Here is a 17,189-nt window from a genome sequence, read left to right as displayed (position 1 = left end):
TATCCAAACGCCCAAATCTACATCAATATGCAAAAGGACAAAGATCGCAATGCGCTCGGCACATCCTGACGTCAAATAGAACGATTTCCTGCCGTTCATGCAGCTGGGATAGACCGGGGACCATACGGAAAAGCAGCAGAGATGCACCTGCTCATCAGACGTCGGAAGGACAGTCGTAACGGAAATGCACCTCGTGCATCCCCCCGGACACTAATGCGCTGCAGTTACCAGGAATATGGTGGCCGTAAATAATAAATGTAAATTTTTTTTAAAAAAATACCCTTTCCAGAACAAATGTGCAGAATCCCATTTATGGCCATGCAGGGTAGCCTCGGCGTTGGCCGTTGAAATAGGCTGTGCAAATTAGTCCATGGGCATAGATATGTTGACTGTTTTCTCTTCCAAGCTTGGCTTTTATATGGGTTTTTTTTTTCTTAGGTGTTTCCGCTCTCTATGCTCATATCAAAGCTATATCTATAGTTACCAAGCTAGAAGCTAAACCAACATATAAAAGCTATAAAGCCATTAAGCCATCGCGTTAAAAAAATAAAAAATAAAAAATAAAAAGGTTCAGCCCTATGACCTGGCCCTCCTTACTTAGCATATTCGAAAAGACATCACAGGTTTCACTCAAGGCTTCCATAACCAGCCTGCAGGCTCAAAACAAGACTCGAAATCGACGCCACCGAACAGCCCAATCGCCCCATAAAGGTCATAGTTCCCTTCCAGGCCCTCAACACCCCCAGAATCCGCATCGACCTCCTCATGCAGATCCCATCCCCCAGATCGGCATCCATCCCGCGTGAAGAAGATATGCACCTTGCATCTCTTACTTTTATTCTCCCCACTGCAGATATTCTCTGGCAGCTTGAACTCCATTCCCAGGCCTACCGTCTCACCCACCTTGAACGCCGTGGTAAAATCCCGACCCCCAAACGAATCATTCACAAACCGACACCCATCATCTGAAAACACTCCCAGCCCACCTCTTTCCCAACCAGGTGATCTCCACGACGGATAAGGCTGCGCAGCAAACCCAATGGAAATCCCACTACAATCCTGCGGTGTCGGTCCGGCCCTCAGCGCCAACAATTTCACCTCAAAGTAGATAGTCTTCTTCTGCTCGCGTACAAACGGCGAGTCTAGAGTGGGGAAATACAGGGGAAGTTGGGTCAACACGACACAATCCCCATTCCTGTCGACGCTGTGTCCGCGCCAGTGGCCGGGCGCAACAGCCGAGACATGGCCACGCAGCTCGGTTGGTTGCACGGGTCGAAGATCGTGGTTCTGCACGTCATGATAGACGGCAGATGAGGGCTCGGTTGGGAGCCAGAGAGGTACGGAGTTGCAGAAATCGTGGGCACGTTGGGCGTCATCTTCGGAAGCGTTTCCTGTACCTGAGATTAGGTAGCCGGCGATTGGGGGTGGTGGGAATGTGGCTGTGTCTGGGACTGCTTCTTGCCAGTTGTGATATGGGGGTGGATCGGAGGCTGAAGTGTGTGGCTGGATGTCGTAGTTCCCCCAGGATTGCTGTGATGCATCATAACTTGGCGGTGAGTCGTGGGGTTGGTTGGACATTGTGTCTGCATGGAGTAGTACCCTGTAGTACCCTGTAGTACCTTGTATATTTGTATCACAAAGTAACAGGTTTTTAAGGCTGGTCAGTGTAGTTTTGAATTGGGGAGATGTAAAGGTGAGATTTTGATTTTGATGCCAAGCGAGGGATGACTCCGCGCTTTCTTTGGGCTCCGGATGATTCTCTCATTCTGACAGTGTTTCACAAATTGATGAGTTTGGAATTGAACTAAGGTCCAGCTTCTTTTTGTATAGTTAATTAGTTGAGATTTTTTTTTTCCTTTCGAGTCTTGTTCATATCTATATAAATTGTACAAATTATAGATCTACATAGTAAAACAGTATACTCCGTATATTGGGAGTATACAAATCTATCAAATCCTAGACACACTAACAAAAAAAAACAACACTAAACTAAGAATAGCCCTGAGGTTTCAGATGCAGCCAATACTAAGCAGATTCGGAAATTCTTCGATTCTCGACTGTTTAACGCTTTTTACTTTTTCTTCTGTTTCTTCTGTTTCTTCTTCTCTTTTTGTTTTGTATTTTCCTTTGGTCTTTGGCCTTTGTCTCTCGTTTTTTGTTTTGTTTTGTTTCTCTTGCCTTATGACTTACGACTCGGCTCACAACTCACCTCTCATGTTTCACATCTCACGATCTCTCAATCTCTGAATTTGTTTCCTTCAATGTCACTCGCTGTTTTCTTCTTTTTTTCTCTGGATCAGAAGTTCGTTAAATCAGTTTACAAACTCCAATGGAGGCCTTTTCTGCCGATCAGCCCCGCAAGGCCCGTCGATCATCCATCTCGGAGCACATCCACCGCGTATTTAACAAATCTATGGATGTAAGTTAACTATAGCCAAAAGAAAAAGGAGGAACTTGATTTGACCCTTCGAAGAAACGGCACAGCCAAAATGCCGAGTTTATTCCCCCAGTTCCATTTCTCGCCCGAGAAGCTCTCGCACATGAGGCAGCCGACAATGATTCCTATGCGAGGCACTCCTTGTACGATAAGACTGGGCCCAGCTCACTCTCTTACTCCTCCAACTCTCGTTTGCCCTCTACCGGTACACCTGGCTCAAGTCTATCAGTCGCAAATGGGGCCCCTATGGAGGATAATACTCCAACCCAACAGATGACGCCCTTGCCTAACCATCCCAATAAAGATGGAGACAATATCTGCAAATCGCCAACCTGGGACAAAACCAAAAAGAAAGAAAAGCGTGTCACAAAACGCCTTGAAGCCGAGAGAAAGGAACTCGAGAAGCGCTTGCTAGCACTTGAGGCTGCCCAATCCAAGGCCAACCTCGGAATCTATGAACGATCCTCTCGCCGTCTGACCAAGAAACAACCGGTGGGTAGTTCAAGTAGAAGCTCCAGTGCGAATGCAGAACGTCCGAGATCGTCAAGTGGGTTTTCCTCGATATTCCGGCGATCACGTCGGAATTCAAATTCGAGTGACCTAGACTTTCCATCTGCCGAGTTTAGCCAGCTCAGGACAGATACAAATCCACCCTCTCTACCTTTGACTCTACCAGAAAGATTTGGAACGGCCATCACCCGCGAGCTACAGTCCAAGCATGGTACCGCGTTGAACCTATCCGCTTCGCACAGAATGCCCAACCCAACCCAGCATAGCCGTTCGTTGCACGCTTCGGCAAAGTCTGATGATCTTCGTGAGAACTGGAAGATGGCTGAAGCATGGAAGACAAAGGACGGACGTGAGTCCAATCGATCAGTGTCGGAGCAGGTTCCCAACGGTAGTCGGTCCATTGTTGGAAACAATGCTCGAAACAACGAGACACCAGCATCCTCGGGCGATCTGGATAGAGAGCTGTTTTCCGCAGCTCTGAAACATGACAGGAAGAGTGTCCCTGCAACAGAAAACCCTCTTGATCGTGTGACTCGCCATGACCGTTCCGTTAGGGCTACTAGCATGCCAATGCCGCAAAACTTGAGCCAGCCTAACTTTTATCCACCTGGTCATCTTGATTCGCCTACTCAAGTCACCACGGCTCGTCAGTTGCAAGAGATAACACCCCCGGAAACCCCAGAAAGTCCAGCCAGCGCCGGGTCTTACCAACCACTCAGCCCAGCACAAACAAGCTCCATGGGGAACCTTGCCAGGAAGAATTGGGTGGAGCCCTTCCCACGAGCATACAAGTCGTCTCCCCTCGCGCTGAACCCTGCAAATACAGATGAATCGTCCCAGAATGATTCTAGGATTCCAAGGGCACTGACAGCACAGAATCTTACCCATGCAGACCCACCCCAACCACAGCACTCCCCCGCTCAACCGCAGCCCGAGGATCGAGGAAGAAGCCGATTGCTTATCGGTTCGTCGCATACCCCCAAACGAACCGGAAGTCGTTTCAAGGAAAACTTCCAAGAGACCCCACAGTCGACCGAACTGCCACAGATCCCAGTCAAGAGCGAAAGACGGAGTCAAGAGAATCGGAGAATGCCAATTGCGTCAACCGATACGCTCAGAGATATCCCTGTCTCTCCTTTCCAGGTAGCTGTCAGATCTCCATTCCACACAGGAAGTGTTTCGCCCAGCGAGAGAAACAGCCGAACGTCAAAAGACCTGTCGGATGGCACTTACAATGTTCCTGCGAGATCTCCCCGTCGAGCCTCTCGCACTTCCACCAAACTCCCAGGGAATATCCTTGCCATTGGAGGACCTGGGGGGTTCATACCAGGACATAGCCGTACTTCTTCACACGCCTCCTCCCACGATGGTCATTCGAATTATGACACTGCCGATGAAGATACACCTGAATCACCTGGATTGAAACGAAACTCACTGACTCGAGTGGATACCAGCCGCTCGATTCCCACTGTTGAAGTGCCGGTTGTACAGGGAGTTCCCGTTAGCCCACTCATTCAACCCAGCGCCCAGCCTAGCATTCAACCTGGAATCCAACCCAGTATTCAGCCTGTCTTGCAGCATACCCTGCAGCTTGGCTCTCATCCCGATACCTATCGTGGCATACAATACAGCCCTCAACTTGGCACTCAGCCTGACATTCATACCAGCATACAGCCCAGCACTCAACCGAGTTTCCATCCCGACAGCCCTCAAACCCGACCAGGTCCCATGAGTATTCTCAAAAGAAGATCCCAAAAAGCGAAAGCAACCCGCAATCCACAAACTATCGCCAAGATCTTCGTAATCTGTTGCCGCTGCAAGTACTGGCACGACCTACCCTCCGAAGTCTACGCGCGTCTCGCCTGCCCCGAGCGCTTAGGGTCGGATTCCAAGCTGGGTGGATCTCGCTCCAAGAAACAACCCGATAGTGGTACCCGCAAGCTTACAGGTTCACGATCGCTGCCATTCGGTCAATTCCCAGCCCCCCACACTGCCCAGGGCGCACCCGATCTACGACCTGCGCCTCTTCTACCCCGCAAGGTCACCTGCTGCTGGTGTGGACATAATATGAGCCGATCTTGTTGCGAGGGTTGGACTGCTGTTGTTGAGATGCGTGAGCGTCATCATTGATTGAAAAGACGTGCCTATGATATAAATGATTGATATGAACGATCACCATGATGTTATGATTTCCTTCTTCGTTTTCTCAGTTTCATGTCTAATGTTTGGGATTTCTGCATATACATATGCATATGCATCTGCGTCTGCGTCCTTGATGTTACGATCCTTGGGCTCTCTTACAGACAGTTTCCCATCAATTAATTGAATTAAATGTATGTGGGTTGAAAATGACTTAGATTAAACCTACATCTATTCGACTGTAAACGTATTCAGCTAGGTGACTAGTACTAACTGTACAATGAAAAAGAGGTGTGGTTAAGATTAAACAAACGCCTCTCCTCCACCCCCCACTTTGAATGTATTCCGTGGACTCGTCAACTAGCTATAGACCCGAGCTCCTTGGAAGTCACAAAGAATTTTGCTTCTAGATTGAGCAATAGCACCCGTTGATTGTGATATTCGTTTAGTATATTCAGTGATAAAAGCTTATCAGATCAAGAAAGTTGAGGTATGATATGGAAAAAAAAGATAAAAGATGAGGGGATTTATGGGTGTCAATTTCTCTAAACTATAGATGGCAGGCTATATCAAATCGAAATGCAACAAGTTCGACTTTGGACTCGTCTATTTGCTCCAGTAGTATTCCGTGCGGAGCACCAACGTACATATATATCCATACACGGTATGTACATAAATGTTATATCTTCCAAGTGGCAGAAACTCGGCGGTATATATTTGCTGAGTCATCCTTTAAGGAGCTCCCGTGCCTTTTTTTTTTTTTTTTTTCTTTTTGCATTGACGTCTTCCTCTGAACATTCTATTCTTCTGGACAATAATCCCTTCACCCTCAATTCATTCTTCAGAATTCAATGCTATTCTGATTTATGGTATCTATACTCCTTACCAGTATTTACACTAACCGAATCACATATTATGTAACAAACCCCAAGCACATTCTGTCCGCAACTCCTCAATCCAGCTGCCTCAGTCCATGTGGACATCCTCAAGGGCTCTCTTTCTGGAGAACAGTCACCACAGCGCTACGTCTTGTAGCCGTGACCGACTGGAGCTGGATTGCGAGCTGGGTACCTTCGGGTGCTCATGCTCACTTTTGAAATACAAAAGTTGCCAGAGTAAGAAAAGGGCCTTCATAGTTCATGTTATACTTGCTCGAGTCTTTCCCTTCGGGGATTTCACTTTGTCTACGAGAGCATGACTCCTTGCGCATCTACATTTATCAGTTTAATATCGAATCGAATCTATTGCTTTCACATGTATCAATATTTCTTTCAAGATTACAGCTTGCTCTTCACGTCACCAACAATATTCACAACAACCTTACCCCAAGTTTCCCTCCCACCCAACGCCTGCAAAGCCCTGGGCACACTCTCCAACCCAACAAAGATCTCATCGCTGAACGCCGTCCCCTTGAACTTCCCTTGTTTAACAAGGTCAAAGATCCCCTGCCAAACCTGGCCCACAGTCTCCGTCTCAAACTTGGCATACTGTCCCCAATGCAAGCCAACAATACTCACATTTTTCAACAGCACTCGATTAAGGGCAACCTTCTCAATCTTCCCTGCCGCAAATCCAATAACCAATAACCGCGCATTCCACGCCACACACTTCAAACTCGCTTCAATCATCCCAACAGGATCATAAACAATATCCACCCCAGCAGCCCCGTTCCCCTGTCTCTTCTCCTTGCAAATATTCTTCACAACCTCCGGCCACGCCTTATCCATATAATCAACCACATAGTCCGCCCCAAACTCCCTAGCAATCTCCCTCTTCCTCTCCGTGCCCGCAGTAGCAATAACAGTCGCCCCCATGGCCTTGGCAATCTGCACAGCAGCAAGTCCGACTCCGCCCGCAGCAGCATGAACAAGAACCCAGTCGCCAGCCTTTACGCCAGCGCGTTGAACAAGACCACCATATGAGGTCGGCGCCGTGACGAAGAGCCCCGCCGCGTCTTCGAAGCTCCACCCCTCTGGCACGGGGAGGAGCGTTTGTTCTGTGGCTAGGACATGTGTTGCGTAGGCGCCCTGTGTGGCGCCGAAGACGCGGTCGCCAAGTTTGTAGCGGTTGTTTGAGGAGGTTGGAACAGAGATGATTGTGCCGGCGAATTCAGCGCCGCCAATCCAGGGGAGCGGTGGTTGGTTTTGGTATTTGCCTTGGATTTGGAGGATATCGAAGAAGTTTGTGCCGGCAGAGTGGATTTCGATTAGGTACTTATCAGGCGTTGGCGCTGGCGTTGGGACTGTTGTAACTTTTAGGTCTAAGGGGCCCTGTAGAAGTGCTTAGTTTGAGTTCGGGTTGAGGTTTGGGGTTGTAAGTACTTCGACGTATTCGCTAACTTGGACGGCACGCATCGTAGCGGTGGTGGGGGGATGTAGATTTGGATTGAGGTGATATCTTTTGAGCTTGTAGGATGAAGAGATAAAAGTGATCAGGGTTCGTTCAAATAAAAGGAACTTTGGAAGGGCTGAGATATGGGGTTTCCCCGCAAGATGCCGAGGTTCCTCTTCGGGTAACTGACGAGTCTTGGCATCTATTATTACACTTCTACTTGTACTCCGTACTCGGTACTCGGTACTCCGTACATATATTTGATATATATATTTATATATACTATAAATATACATAGTATAGATGTGTCAAGCTCAATTAATCAATAGGTATCAACATATACAGTTTCCTTTCCATCCAAACTCCCAAAAACCAAACATATCGGGTATGGCAACACAAACAACCCACCCATATTTCGCACAAAAAGGTATCAAGGTATCAAGGTACAACAGGTAGTTAAAAGAAAGAAGAGCGTGTGTGCAAGTTACTACCTAATATCCAATGCCTGGAGGCTTCTGCACATGATGGTCATGGCCCATATAAGACATGATGGGAGCACACATCACCGAATGAGGCCCACCGGACTGAGCATGTGAGGGTGACGCCATAGTATGCGACTGTTCATGAGGCTGTGTATGCGGGAGCATCTGCTTCATATCATGCTCGGGCCGGGCAGCCAGATGACCGGCCATATCATACTGTAATGACATAGCGCGCTTCCAGTTCTTGGCATCATAGCAGTTGGGGTACTCCGGTGCTTCGCTATAGTGTTGTTGGTAGTGGGAATGATAGAGCTGGGCTTGGGGGAGGTAGCCGTTGATTGAAGGCGCCATGGGAGCAGCCGTGGACTGGGGGGTGGCGGCTGGGGGGGTGATGGCTTCAAAGGGCAGGGAGTACCACTGAGCTGGGTTGAGGCCGTAGTCTACTGAGACAGCGCGGGGCGACCAGCCAATACCGCCGGGGGTCGTTGTCGTGCCTGGGCTTGGCAGGCACGATTCGGGTGAGAGTGGGTAGGCTGGGTAAGATGGAACTATGGCGGAGGTTGTGTTCACCATGAGACCCTCGCCCACTGGGGAGGTGTGGTCGAATGATTTTGTTGTTGGGCTAGTATCTGGGTAAGAGACGGCTTTTGTGCGGCCTGGGACGAGGATGTGCTCGTCGGAAGGGCTCGGGGTGAGTCGTTGGATCATGGGAGAGCTCCATTTTCGCTCCTGCTCTGGGACTGGGTGATGGGTAATGGACGCTTGTCCATAGATGGGTTGTATCATGGGCCATTCATGGTGAGGTGTCAGTGTCTCTTTTGTCGGTAATGATGGCAGTGGTCTTTGGATGGATGCTTTGTGCACATCCTTGTCTGCGTCTGGTTCTTCTCCAGAGGCCGAAGCCAGACTCTTCTTTCGAGTCTGGCGGGATGGTTTGGTTACACGCCATTTCTTCAGTCTGCTTCGTAGTTGGGTTTCACTGGAGGTGTTAGTCGATAGTCCATGATATTCATGATAGAGTCCAGTATCGGACATAAATATGAATGCACTTACCTAGGATTGAAATCATCGGTACGTATCTGCTTAATGACCTGCTTCAAGGGCCATTCCTCTTCCATATACAACTTGGAGATCAACGCCTTCTTCTTCTCCCATACATCGGAGGAAATCGAAGTCTTCATCATCAACGCACAGTCCAGGGAGTGGAAATAGGAGGTAGTATGAAGATCAAGGTGATCAACAGGAAAGAGACAGGAAACGGGCGAGACAATAATTATATGTAGAAATAGGGAAATAGCTTAGGGGGGGGAAAAATAAGAATAAGAATAATAAGAGTGGTTTGTTAGGGCCATTCCCACCTAGCCATCTCTCCCAGTTCCAAAATTCTCCCACAGATCTCCATTGTCTTGGTTCTGTCATTATGGACCCTCCAGTCGCACAATCTCTCATTAGGATCCATTGGGTCCTAGCGTCCGTGGCGTTCAGCACGCGGCGATCATGAACGAGATTCGCTGGGGAACCCTCATTGGATATGGGTGACGATCATCAAGGCTACCTAGGTGCGATGTCATTACTCCAAGTAGATCACATCATCCAAGCGGAACAGCTCATCTACTAAGTCTTACTATCCCCAGTTGAGTGCTTGGCGCGTTTGAACAAAGCGGATATCGGAATTCGATTGATCATCTCTTTACGGGGTTTAGCTGTTTCATTTTCTTTCTTCCAACATTCGACCTATCGAGATATCCAGACCCATGTGTGTAATTCCCTTTGGACGGACCCGATCAAATCCGACGAAAATCGGGGGAGAGGGCGGTGGGAATTCCCAGCACAACGGTTATACCGAGACACACGGCCTATAGTTCCCCAGCAGTGATTTACTGTGCATTGGGGCCCGGCTAGGGCCCCAGTTCTATCCCAATACGGTCATACTCCAACGCCAGATAAGCCCTCCTCTCACCTGATGGCGTCCTGGACCTCATGGTCGCCGATCATCGCCATCTCAGGTATCCTCAGGGGACCGGTTTTGACGGTATGGAGCACAGTTCTGAAGGTTCTGTACCGGACGTCTATCCAGAAGTAGAGATGTGAATGTTCTATGGATGGGAAGCCTTGGAAACAACTGCTGCAAATTTTGACAGAGCAGTATCGTCACATCATGTGCTCAGATCCAACACTATTTGAATGGAGCCCTGAATTGGGAAACCAGTATCTCTCCCCCGGACCCCAAGGCACCAATGCTTTTTTTTTTCTCTTACGGCTGGAGGTGAATCCGCTAAGGCACATGGTGTCAGAACTAGTGTAAAGCCCCCTCTCAACTCACACCAATAGCGTGAGGCCCATGGAGTACTAGTTCGTGCGAGCGCCAATCGATCTGGTAAATTGATCGGCGACGATCTGCCCGGGTCCTCAATAGTGGATTTATTGGGCTCCACGTTGACTTGCCCCCTTAAACGGGATTTCTCATACCAGCACCATTGCCTCTAATCGTCGAGAAAGACCTGAGAGACATCAGTTTAACTGAGGATCAAACAAACAAAAAAAAAGCACGGGCCCGACACTGCACGCTGCATGAAGAGTGCCCACGAGCTTCTGCTTTCTGCCAATCATCATTTGCGTTCTTCGACCTGCATATGTCACATCTCTTGAACTGCAGATGTCTGGATAACTTCACCTTGACCCATGGGGGTTTCTATATCGTCTTATCTAGGAATGAGAATTTAGAGAAATGACACCTATTATGCGGGTGCAGACACCAGAAATCTGATCCTTTTATAATATATTCTGTACAAATTTTCCAAACGAGGCATTGAGGCCATATCCAAAGCGTATACATAACACATATCGCATCGGCATTTTCACCCGCGCGCCTCTATTCTAAAAGGATGACTTCTTTGACGTATCTACAGCCGCTCGTTATAAAGAGTGAAAAACTTCTCTGTGCTCTGGACTGTTAAAAAAAAAAAGCATGGCATGTTTTCTTTTTTCTTTCATTTACATTTTCCCCCGGTCCAATGACACAATATTTCAAAAACATGATCCCGGTTAACAAGGATATATCAAGTCCGTAGACATAGACATCCCCGGATCACCATGGATCTTCTCCGAAGCCCTCTTACAAAGCTTAATAGAACACGGAGTATCTCCTTTCGCATCTCCGGTCCTTCGGGGAACATTTGGAGAGAACAGTGGAGCCCGGCCAAATCAAAGTCAACATATCGGGGAATACTAGCATGCTCATTCTCTATGCTTTCTTTTTGAAATTATTCTCCAAATCATATAGAACTATGGGATGAGATTCTACCTGCTCCTATTACCCTTGAATATTGTTCACAAAACTTGGCCGAGGTACACTAAATAAGTGGGAATTGGCTTGGATCGCCATATGGATCCTCATTGGAGACTTCTAACAGACGGAAATAGGGGGGAAAAGCCTCCCGAGATGATCTTCCTTCTTCCACTTGATACTTTTCGGAGTACAAGTTCCTGGGATACATATATATTTCTCAAAGTACGGAGTATTCCGTAGTACATTCTTTCCATCTACATCCTATGCACTCATTCCTCAAGGTAAATAGACTATTGGCTATATACAACATATATAACATCCCTTGCCTTCATCAATAACAATAGATAATTCCCTGGTTCTCTCACACTATTGATATTAATATAAAACACTGTAAATCCCAATAGTTTGAGATCCATTCTATTTTCTGACGGCTTGGAGTAAAAGATGATCTCTGCTATAAACCCCGGATGGATTCCGATCCACTTAACTAGTTGGGCATAATCTCCGGGCAATCAACTATTGATTTGAAAACAGGTCTATTTCTGCTAATTGATTTCTATTGGTCTTTTGTTAATATAGGATTAACACAGGAAAAGAAAGAAGACAAAAAAAAACAAAAAAACAAGACAAAACATTATAACATCTCTCAACGCCTAGAGTATACACATTTAATAGAAATTATTACAACAAGCTGATAGCCAAGAACGAAACAAGTCAATTGAGAGGGGAAATATTAAAACGTAAAACGGTCGGAGTCAAAAATGAGGGCATTGAAGCATTGATCACTCTAACGACGCCTCTTGAGATGATGCTCCTTGCCCTTTTTAGACTTCTTCTTGCTTTTATCTGCCGGCAACACTAGGGGTTCATCCTTCATGTTCCACTCCATAAAGCGCAAGAGATAGTCATCGATGTGACCGGGCTCCAATTCTGCTTCGGGGTCACCAGGCACGTGCGGAACTGGAGTGTCAGTCCCATCCTCCATGGCTAAGGGCGTTCCAGCCTGGGCCGGTGTTCCATGCGAAGCGCTGTGCTCCTCAAAGTCGCCATCGTCGGCGTGCTCCTGTTCTTTCTGGGCATTCTTTGCCGCATCCAGGTCCTCCTTGTCCTCGGCTGCTTCGAAGACCCGGGTTCCGCCTCCGATGCGGTTGCCGAGGACTCGGTCCATGGCAGCACTGGCTTCGTCTTGGCCGTCGCGTTCATCGGTTTCGGCTATCACTGGCTCGTTGAGTTTGGTGAAGTATTCTGTGGTGAACTCTCCTTCTTGGATGATAACGTCGTCGAGCATCCGCTTCTGATTGGCTTTGCGGAGGATATTGGATTCAATGGTATACTCGGATACGAAGCGGTAGATATGGACATCTCGTGTCTGACCGATGCGGTGGCAACGATCCTGGCATTGCTTGTCCATGGCAGGGTTCCAGTCTAGATCGTAGAAGATGACCGTGTCAGCGCCCGTGAGATTGATACCAAGACCACCGGATCGACTCGATAGGATGAAAGCGAGGATGCGTGGGTCACTATTGAATCGTTCCGTGAGCATCTGTCGGGACTCGACTTTCGTAGTTCCGTCGAGTCGGAGATAGCGATGGCCATGAATATTGAGGAACTGTTCGAGGATATCGAGCATCTTGGTCATCTGAGTGAAGATCAGGGCCCGATGACCGCCGGCTTTGAGGTCACGTAAAAGTTTATCAAGGCGCTGCAGTTTGCCGCAGTCGTATTGAAGCAATCTCTTATCCGGGAACGCAATAGAGAGGCGCATCCGGGCTTCATGGAAAGGGTCGTATGGCGGGTTTGGGCGATTATTGGTTAAAAGCCGGGTCTCGATGGGAGTCAAGGCGGCTTCGTTCATGCCTGCAGCGACGGCGGCGGGGGTGACACAGGCGAATCTCTGGACATAGCCATGCATCTCGAGGGCCCGCTCCTCAACGGTCAGAATCATCGACGCGAGGACGGAGGACCGGCTTGACAACCAGTCGGCCATTGAGCGCTTCCGCAGTGGTGCATTGGATAGCGCGTGTTCCTTGGTCCCAGCTCGGAGGAATTCGATAAGGCTGCTACCGTATACGGGCCGCCGGCCGTGCCGCTTTGATTCGAAATAGAGACACCGCTCTAATTCGGCCATTCGTCTCTTCCGACAGGCGTTCTCTAATGATTCTAAGATAGTCTGCATGTTAGACCCATCAAAGCCCATCTCCCAGTTAGTCCGGTTGTACTGGCGTTCTCGGAGAGTCTTGAACGGGCCAATAGCCATCAGCCTGATACTGTCGTCGGCCAGCCGCCGTGAGATATCTTCCCGTGATATAGGTGCGAGATTGAGGAAATCTAAGTCGATCTTGGTGAGTGGGTGTTCAAAGAGGAGTCGTCTTCGAACGAGGGATTCCTTGGTATTGAAGTCCATAGCCACAGACCGCGGCATCGCAAAGGAGGTGGAGATTGGACGGGTTTCGAAGAGATCGGGGTGATTGCACACTTTACGAAGTTGCATCAGACAGTGGATAATGGAAAGGAAGTTTCCGGACGCGAGCGTCTCCTTGGTCTGGGCCATCGACATGAAGCCGTCGTAAAGGAATCGCTGACGCTTTGATAGCCTACAGTAGACCACATGTTCGTACTTGCCAGGCATCTGCTTCTCGACATCGGCCTTCAGGCGACGAAGAAGGTACGGGCGGAGAACGGTGTGAAGTTTGGTGATCACGCCCTTGGCCTCCTCGTCCATAGTCTCCCTGCCATGCTCCAGAATTTGTTCAACGGGGCGCCGGAACCATTCAGAGAAATCCTTCAAATCAGCAAACCCTTCGACGCCACCATTTGTACCATCCGAAGGCATCAAGAAGAACAGAAGAGACCACAGTTCCGTGAGATTGTTCTGGAGTGGTGTGCCCGTAAGAAGGAGCCTAGCACGGGACTTGAACGTAAGAAGAGCTTGCCACCTCTGTGAGCGGAAGTTCTTGATGTTGTGTGCCTCGTCAAGGATCATGTAGTGCCAGTCCTTTCTCTTGAGCGACATTTGGTCCTGCAGAACGAGTTGGTACGATGTAATCAACACGTTCCAAGAGTTGTTATCTGTCCAGCCTCGGCGTTTCTGTTTTCGTTCTTCCTGATTGCCATAATAAGTCATGATCTTGAACCCTGGGCACCATTTCTTGAACTCCATTTCCCAGTTGAGCATAACACTGGTGGGAACAACTACCAAATGCGGCCCCCAGATACCATGGTCCACGGCAAGGTGAGCAAGAAGAGCAATGGTTTGGATCGTTTTGCCCAGACCCATCTCGTCTGCCAGGATACCATTGATGCGGTTATTGTAGAGGCCCGCAAGCCAATCCAATCCGTAGTGCTGATATTCACGTAGCGTACCACGCAAGATCGATGGAATGGGTGTCTGCAGACCTGGGGCGGGCAAGTGGCTTATTTGCAGTGCCTTTTCGATTGCAGGCTCAAGCGATGAGACTGAATCAGGCTCGGATGGCTTGGTTGCAAAGGTTTCCGGCGATGGCTCACTGGACATATCCCCGCTTGCTCGGCTTGCATGAACATTATCTACTTCCATAGATTGGGGGCGATCAATGTCATCTACGATGTCGGCAGAAGTTGCAGCCTCGGTCTCTGGTTTAGCGGACTCTGAGTCATGAAGTTGGTCGATGTCATATACGACACCAGCAGAAGGTGCATCCTGGGCATCAGCTTCAGTTTCGGCGAGCTCTTCTTCCATTGGGGTATCAATGGCAGGTATTTCTCCTCTAGAGGGAGGAGAGGCTTCGGGGGCATCGACGATATGCAAGGGCATGCCTTCTGTTAAAGTGCCCACGCCGGTCGTTGGTCCAATTGGAACTAGGGAGACTTCATCGGGATCTTCGAATTCCATGTCATCTTCACCCTCCGATAACGATTTGATATCGATGTCTTGCTCGTGGTCCACAGCAGAAGCTCCATCGCCTTCTTCGCCAACTTTTAGTATAGGGAGTTCATTCTTTGAGAAGAAACCCAGCAAGCCAGATCCGCTCTCATCTTCATCTGACTCTTCCTCCTCACCTGAGTATTCTTCCTCTTCGTCACTATCACCCATATCATCATCCATGTCTGTGGAGGCATCACTATCATCCATCAACACTGAATCGACATCATCTAGCTGATTATCTTGGGGAGTGGCGTGTGAACCGAGGTCATCTAAAACAGCTTCAGGATCCAAGGATTCGTTGGGGTCGGTCATTGCCGTGCTATCTGAGGCTATAGACATCCGGTCGGTGTAGTCCCCAGCCGGTAGGTTGGCGTACTTCAGCCGGAGCTCTTCTGCGGTCAATGTGGCATCGTCATCCACATTAGCCTCGTCGTCTGTTCCGGATTCAGAATCCGACATATTACTCTCGTCTTCTTCGCCTGATCCAGATGATAGGTCCGATGCACCGTCCTCATCATCACTCGTCACCGGAGCATCGCTGGGCAATTCACCCAAAATCTCTGATCGACGCTTCTCGAAGAGCATAGTAGACTTTTTGATAGCGCGATCAAGAGCCTGCTGGTCTTCCATTTTCCGCTCTTCTTCCCAACGTGCTAGGCGGACCCGATCAATATCGGCACGTGTCAGGTCGAACATCTTCTGAAGATCCTTTGACAGCTGTTTGCGTTTCCCACGCATTTCCTCCTGCTGTTCACGTAGAATATCTTCGGGATTCTTGTGGCGTTTTCGATAAGCGTCAGCACACCACTGCGCAAACAGTTTGGCTGTTTGCCGGTGGCGTTTGTGCTCTTTGTCGAGGAGTTTCTGGAAATAGAGCGCGTGGGAAACCAAGTGATCCTGGTGCGAGTACTGTGGTGGAGGTTCCTCTTGCTGCTCTGTGATATATGCCGAGCAGACTTGCGAACTCAATGGTCCACCAGGCTCAGCGGCAGTCATAACTTCAATCCGTTTGCGTGCCTCTACCGCAGCCTCATCCTCCGACAATATATTTGAATTATCGTTTTGGTATACCCATTCTCTGAAAGACGTGTGTTTCTTCTGCGGTATGTGGCCAGGGTGTCGAATAGGAAGGACAGGCTTGCTCAATTTAATGCGCAATTTTGGAATTTTCAGTAATCCTTGTTCAAGTTCCTTGTCGTCCATATTGACATCATCTGAAGCTCCATTGACCTCCTGTGACAGATTCGAAAGGGATGGGCGATCACGAAGCGAACGAGAACTAGTGCCGTTCGCGTTGGCACTAGATGCACGAGGGGTAGCGGAGCTGCGAGATTTGGCGCGTGAATAGCTAGGTTTTGATGTTGGAGTCTGTGAGATACGCTGGGGCTTGTTGGCCCCGCGCGACGACGCCCTAGGCGATCCATTGGCAATGGCCTTCCCACCCAGTTTTCCATTGATGTCGGCGCGTGACTGCGTCACCGATAGCGGCGAGGATGTGGCCGGCTTGCTTCCATCACGAGCGGATTTGCCTACATTTTTGTTCTGGGCCCCCCGCGTGTGTCTCTTGTCAGACCCAGTTTGAAATTCGATCGGGACGGCGTTTGTCCGCGAAGACCTGCGCTTGCCTTCAGAGAGGAACGATGTGGGTCCCTCAAAGCCAGCCTTTTTCCATGGCGGCGATGGTGGTCTGGGGGTGGAACGTTGCGACAAGGAGGAATCTGTGAGTCTTCTTTTCTTCGATGGGGGTTCTTCGGGTTGATGTACAGCTTCGATGTCTTTCGGTTCGGAAGGAATCGACTCATGGGGGGCAGAATCCGATGGATTTTCGATCACAGATCCGCTGAGGGGTATATAATCGGCCACAGGTGTTATACGTTCATCTTGGGGTGATGGGCCATTGGGGGTGCCGTTTTGCATGACTTGTAGCCGCAGACGACAGGGGCCGTTGGCGGCAGGTGACCCCAGTTATCCCAACAATGACGCAGTCGGGGTAGAAGATTTTGGCATCAGCAAATAGGGAATATCAAGTAGAGATACTACAAGAAGTTTAACATGCTTATCGGCGTTGTAGCGTGGATGGGGACGAAAAACAACGGA

General features: G+C 49.0%; 5 protein-coding genes across 5 annotated transcripts; 1 reads left to right on the top strand and 4 right to left on the bottom strand.

The window, feature by feature from the left end:
- Nucleotides 1-630: 630 nt before the first annotated feature.
- Nucleotides 631-1,578, bottom strand: N7479_010176 (SSH4 family protein; the record flags this gene model as incomplete). Its single annotated transcript, XM_057257869.1, has 1 exon — nucleotides 631-1,578. One exon carries the CDS (start codon nucleotides 1,576-1,578, stop codon nucleotides 631-633), a length of 948 nt encoding a protein of 315 aa, XP_057105327.1.
- A 751-nt stretch (nucleotides 1,579-2,329) lies between these two features.
- On the top strand, nucleotides 2,330-5,077 carry N7479_010175 (uncharacterized protein; the record flags this gene model as incomplete). Its single annotated transcript, XM_057257868.1, has 2 exons — nucleotides 2,330-2,419; nucleotides 2,474-5,077. The coding sequence occupies 2 exons, from the start codon at nucleotides 2,330-2,332 to the stop codon at nucleotides 5,075-5,077; spliced, it is 2,694 nt and encodes an 897-aa protein (XP_057105326.1).
- A 1,286-nt stretch (nucleotides 5,078-6,363) lies between these two features.
- N7479_010174 (NADPH:quinone oxidoreductase family protein) lies at nucleotides 6,364-7,440 on the bottom strand (the record flags this gene model as incomplete). The annotated part of the gene is made up of 2 exons (XM_057257867.1): nucleotides 6,364-7,356; nucleotides 7,408-7,440. 2 exons carry the CDS (start codon nucleotides 7,438-7,440, stop codon nucleotides 6,364-6,366), a joined length of 1,026 nt encoding a protein of 341 aa, XP_057105325.1.
- Nucleotides 7,441-7,908: 468 nt separating this feature from the next.
- On the bottom strand, nucleotides 7,909-9,083 carry N7479_010173 (Clr5 domain-containing protein; the record flags this gene model as incomplete). The annotated part of the gene is made up of 2 exons (XM_057257866.1): nucleotides 7,909-8,878; nucleotides 8,953-9,083. The coding sequence occupies 2 exons, from the start codon at nucleotides 9,081-9,083 to the stop codon at nucleotides 7,909-7,911; spliced, it is 1,101 nt and encodes a 366-aa protein (XP_057105324.1).
- Nucleotides 9,084-11,975: 2,892 nt separating this feature from the next.
- On the bottom strand, nucleotides 11,976-17,009 carry swr1 (putative SNF2 family helicase/ATPase (Swr1); the record flags this gene model as incomplete). Its single annotated transcript, XM_057257865.1, has 1 exon — nucleotides 11,976-17,009. One exon carries the CDS (start codon nucleotides 17,007-17,009, stop codon nucleotides 11,976-11,978), a length of 5,034 nt encoding a protein of 1,677 aa, XP_057105323.1.
- Nucleotides 17,010-17,189: the final 180 nt, after the last annotated feature.

This window comes from Penicillium vulpinum, assembly GCF_028829585.1.
Source record: "Penicillium vulpinum strain IBT 29486 chromosome Unknown utg000004l_segment0_segment0, whole genome shotgun sequence".
Classification (NCBI taxonomy): Eukaryota; Fungi; Ascomycota; class Eurotiomycetes; order Eurotiales; family Aspergillaceae; genus Penicillium; species Penicillium vulpinum.
This window is presented reverse-complemented; position numbering and strand designations above follow the sequence as displayed.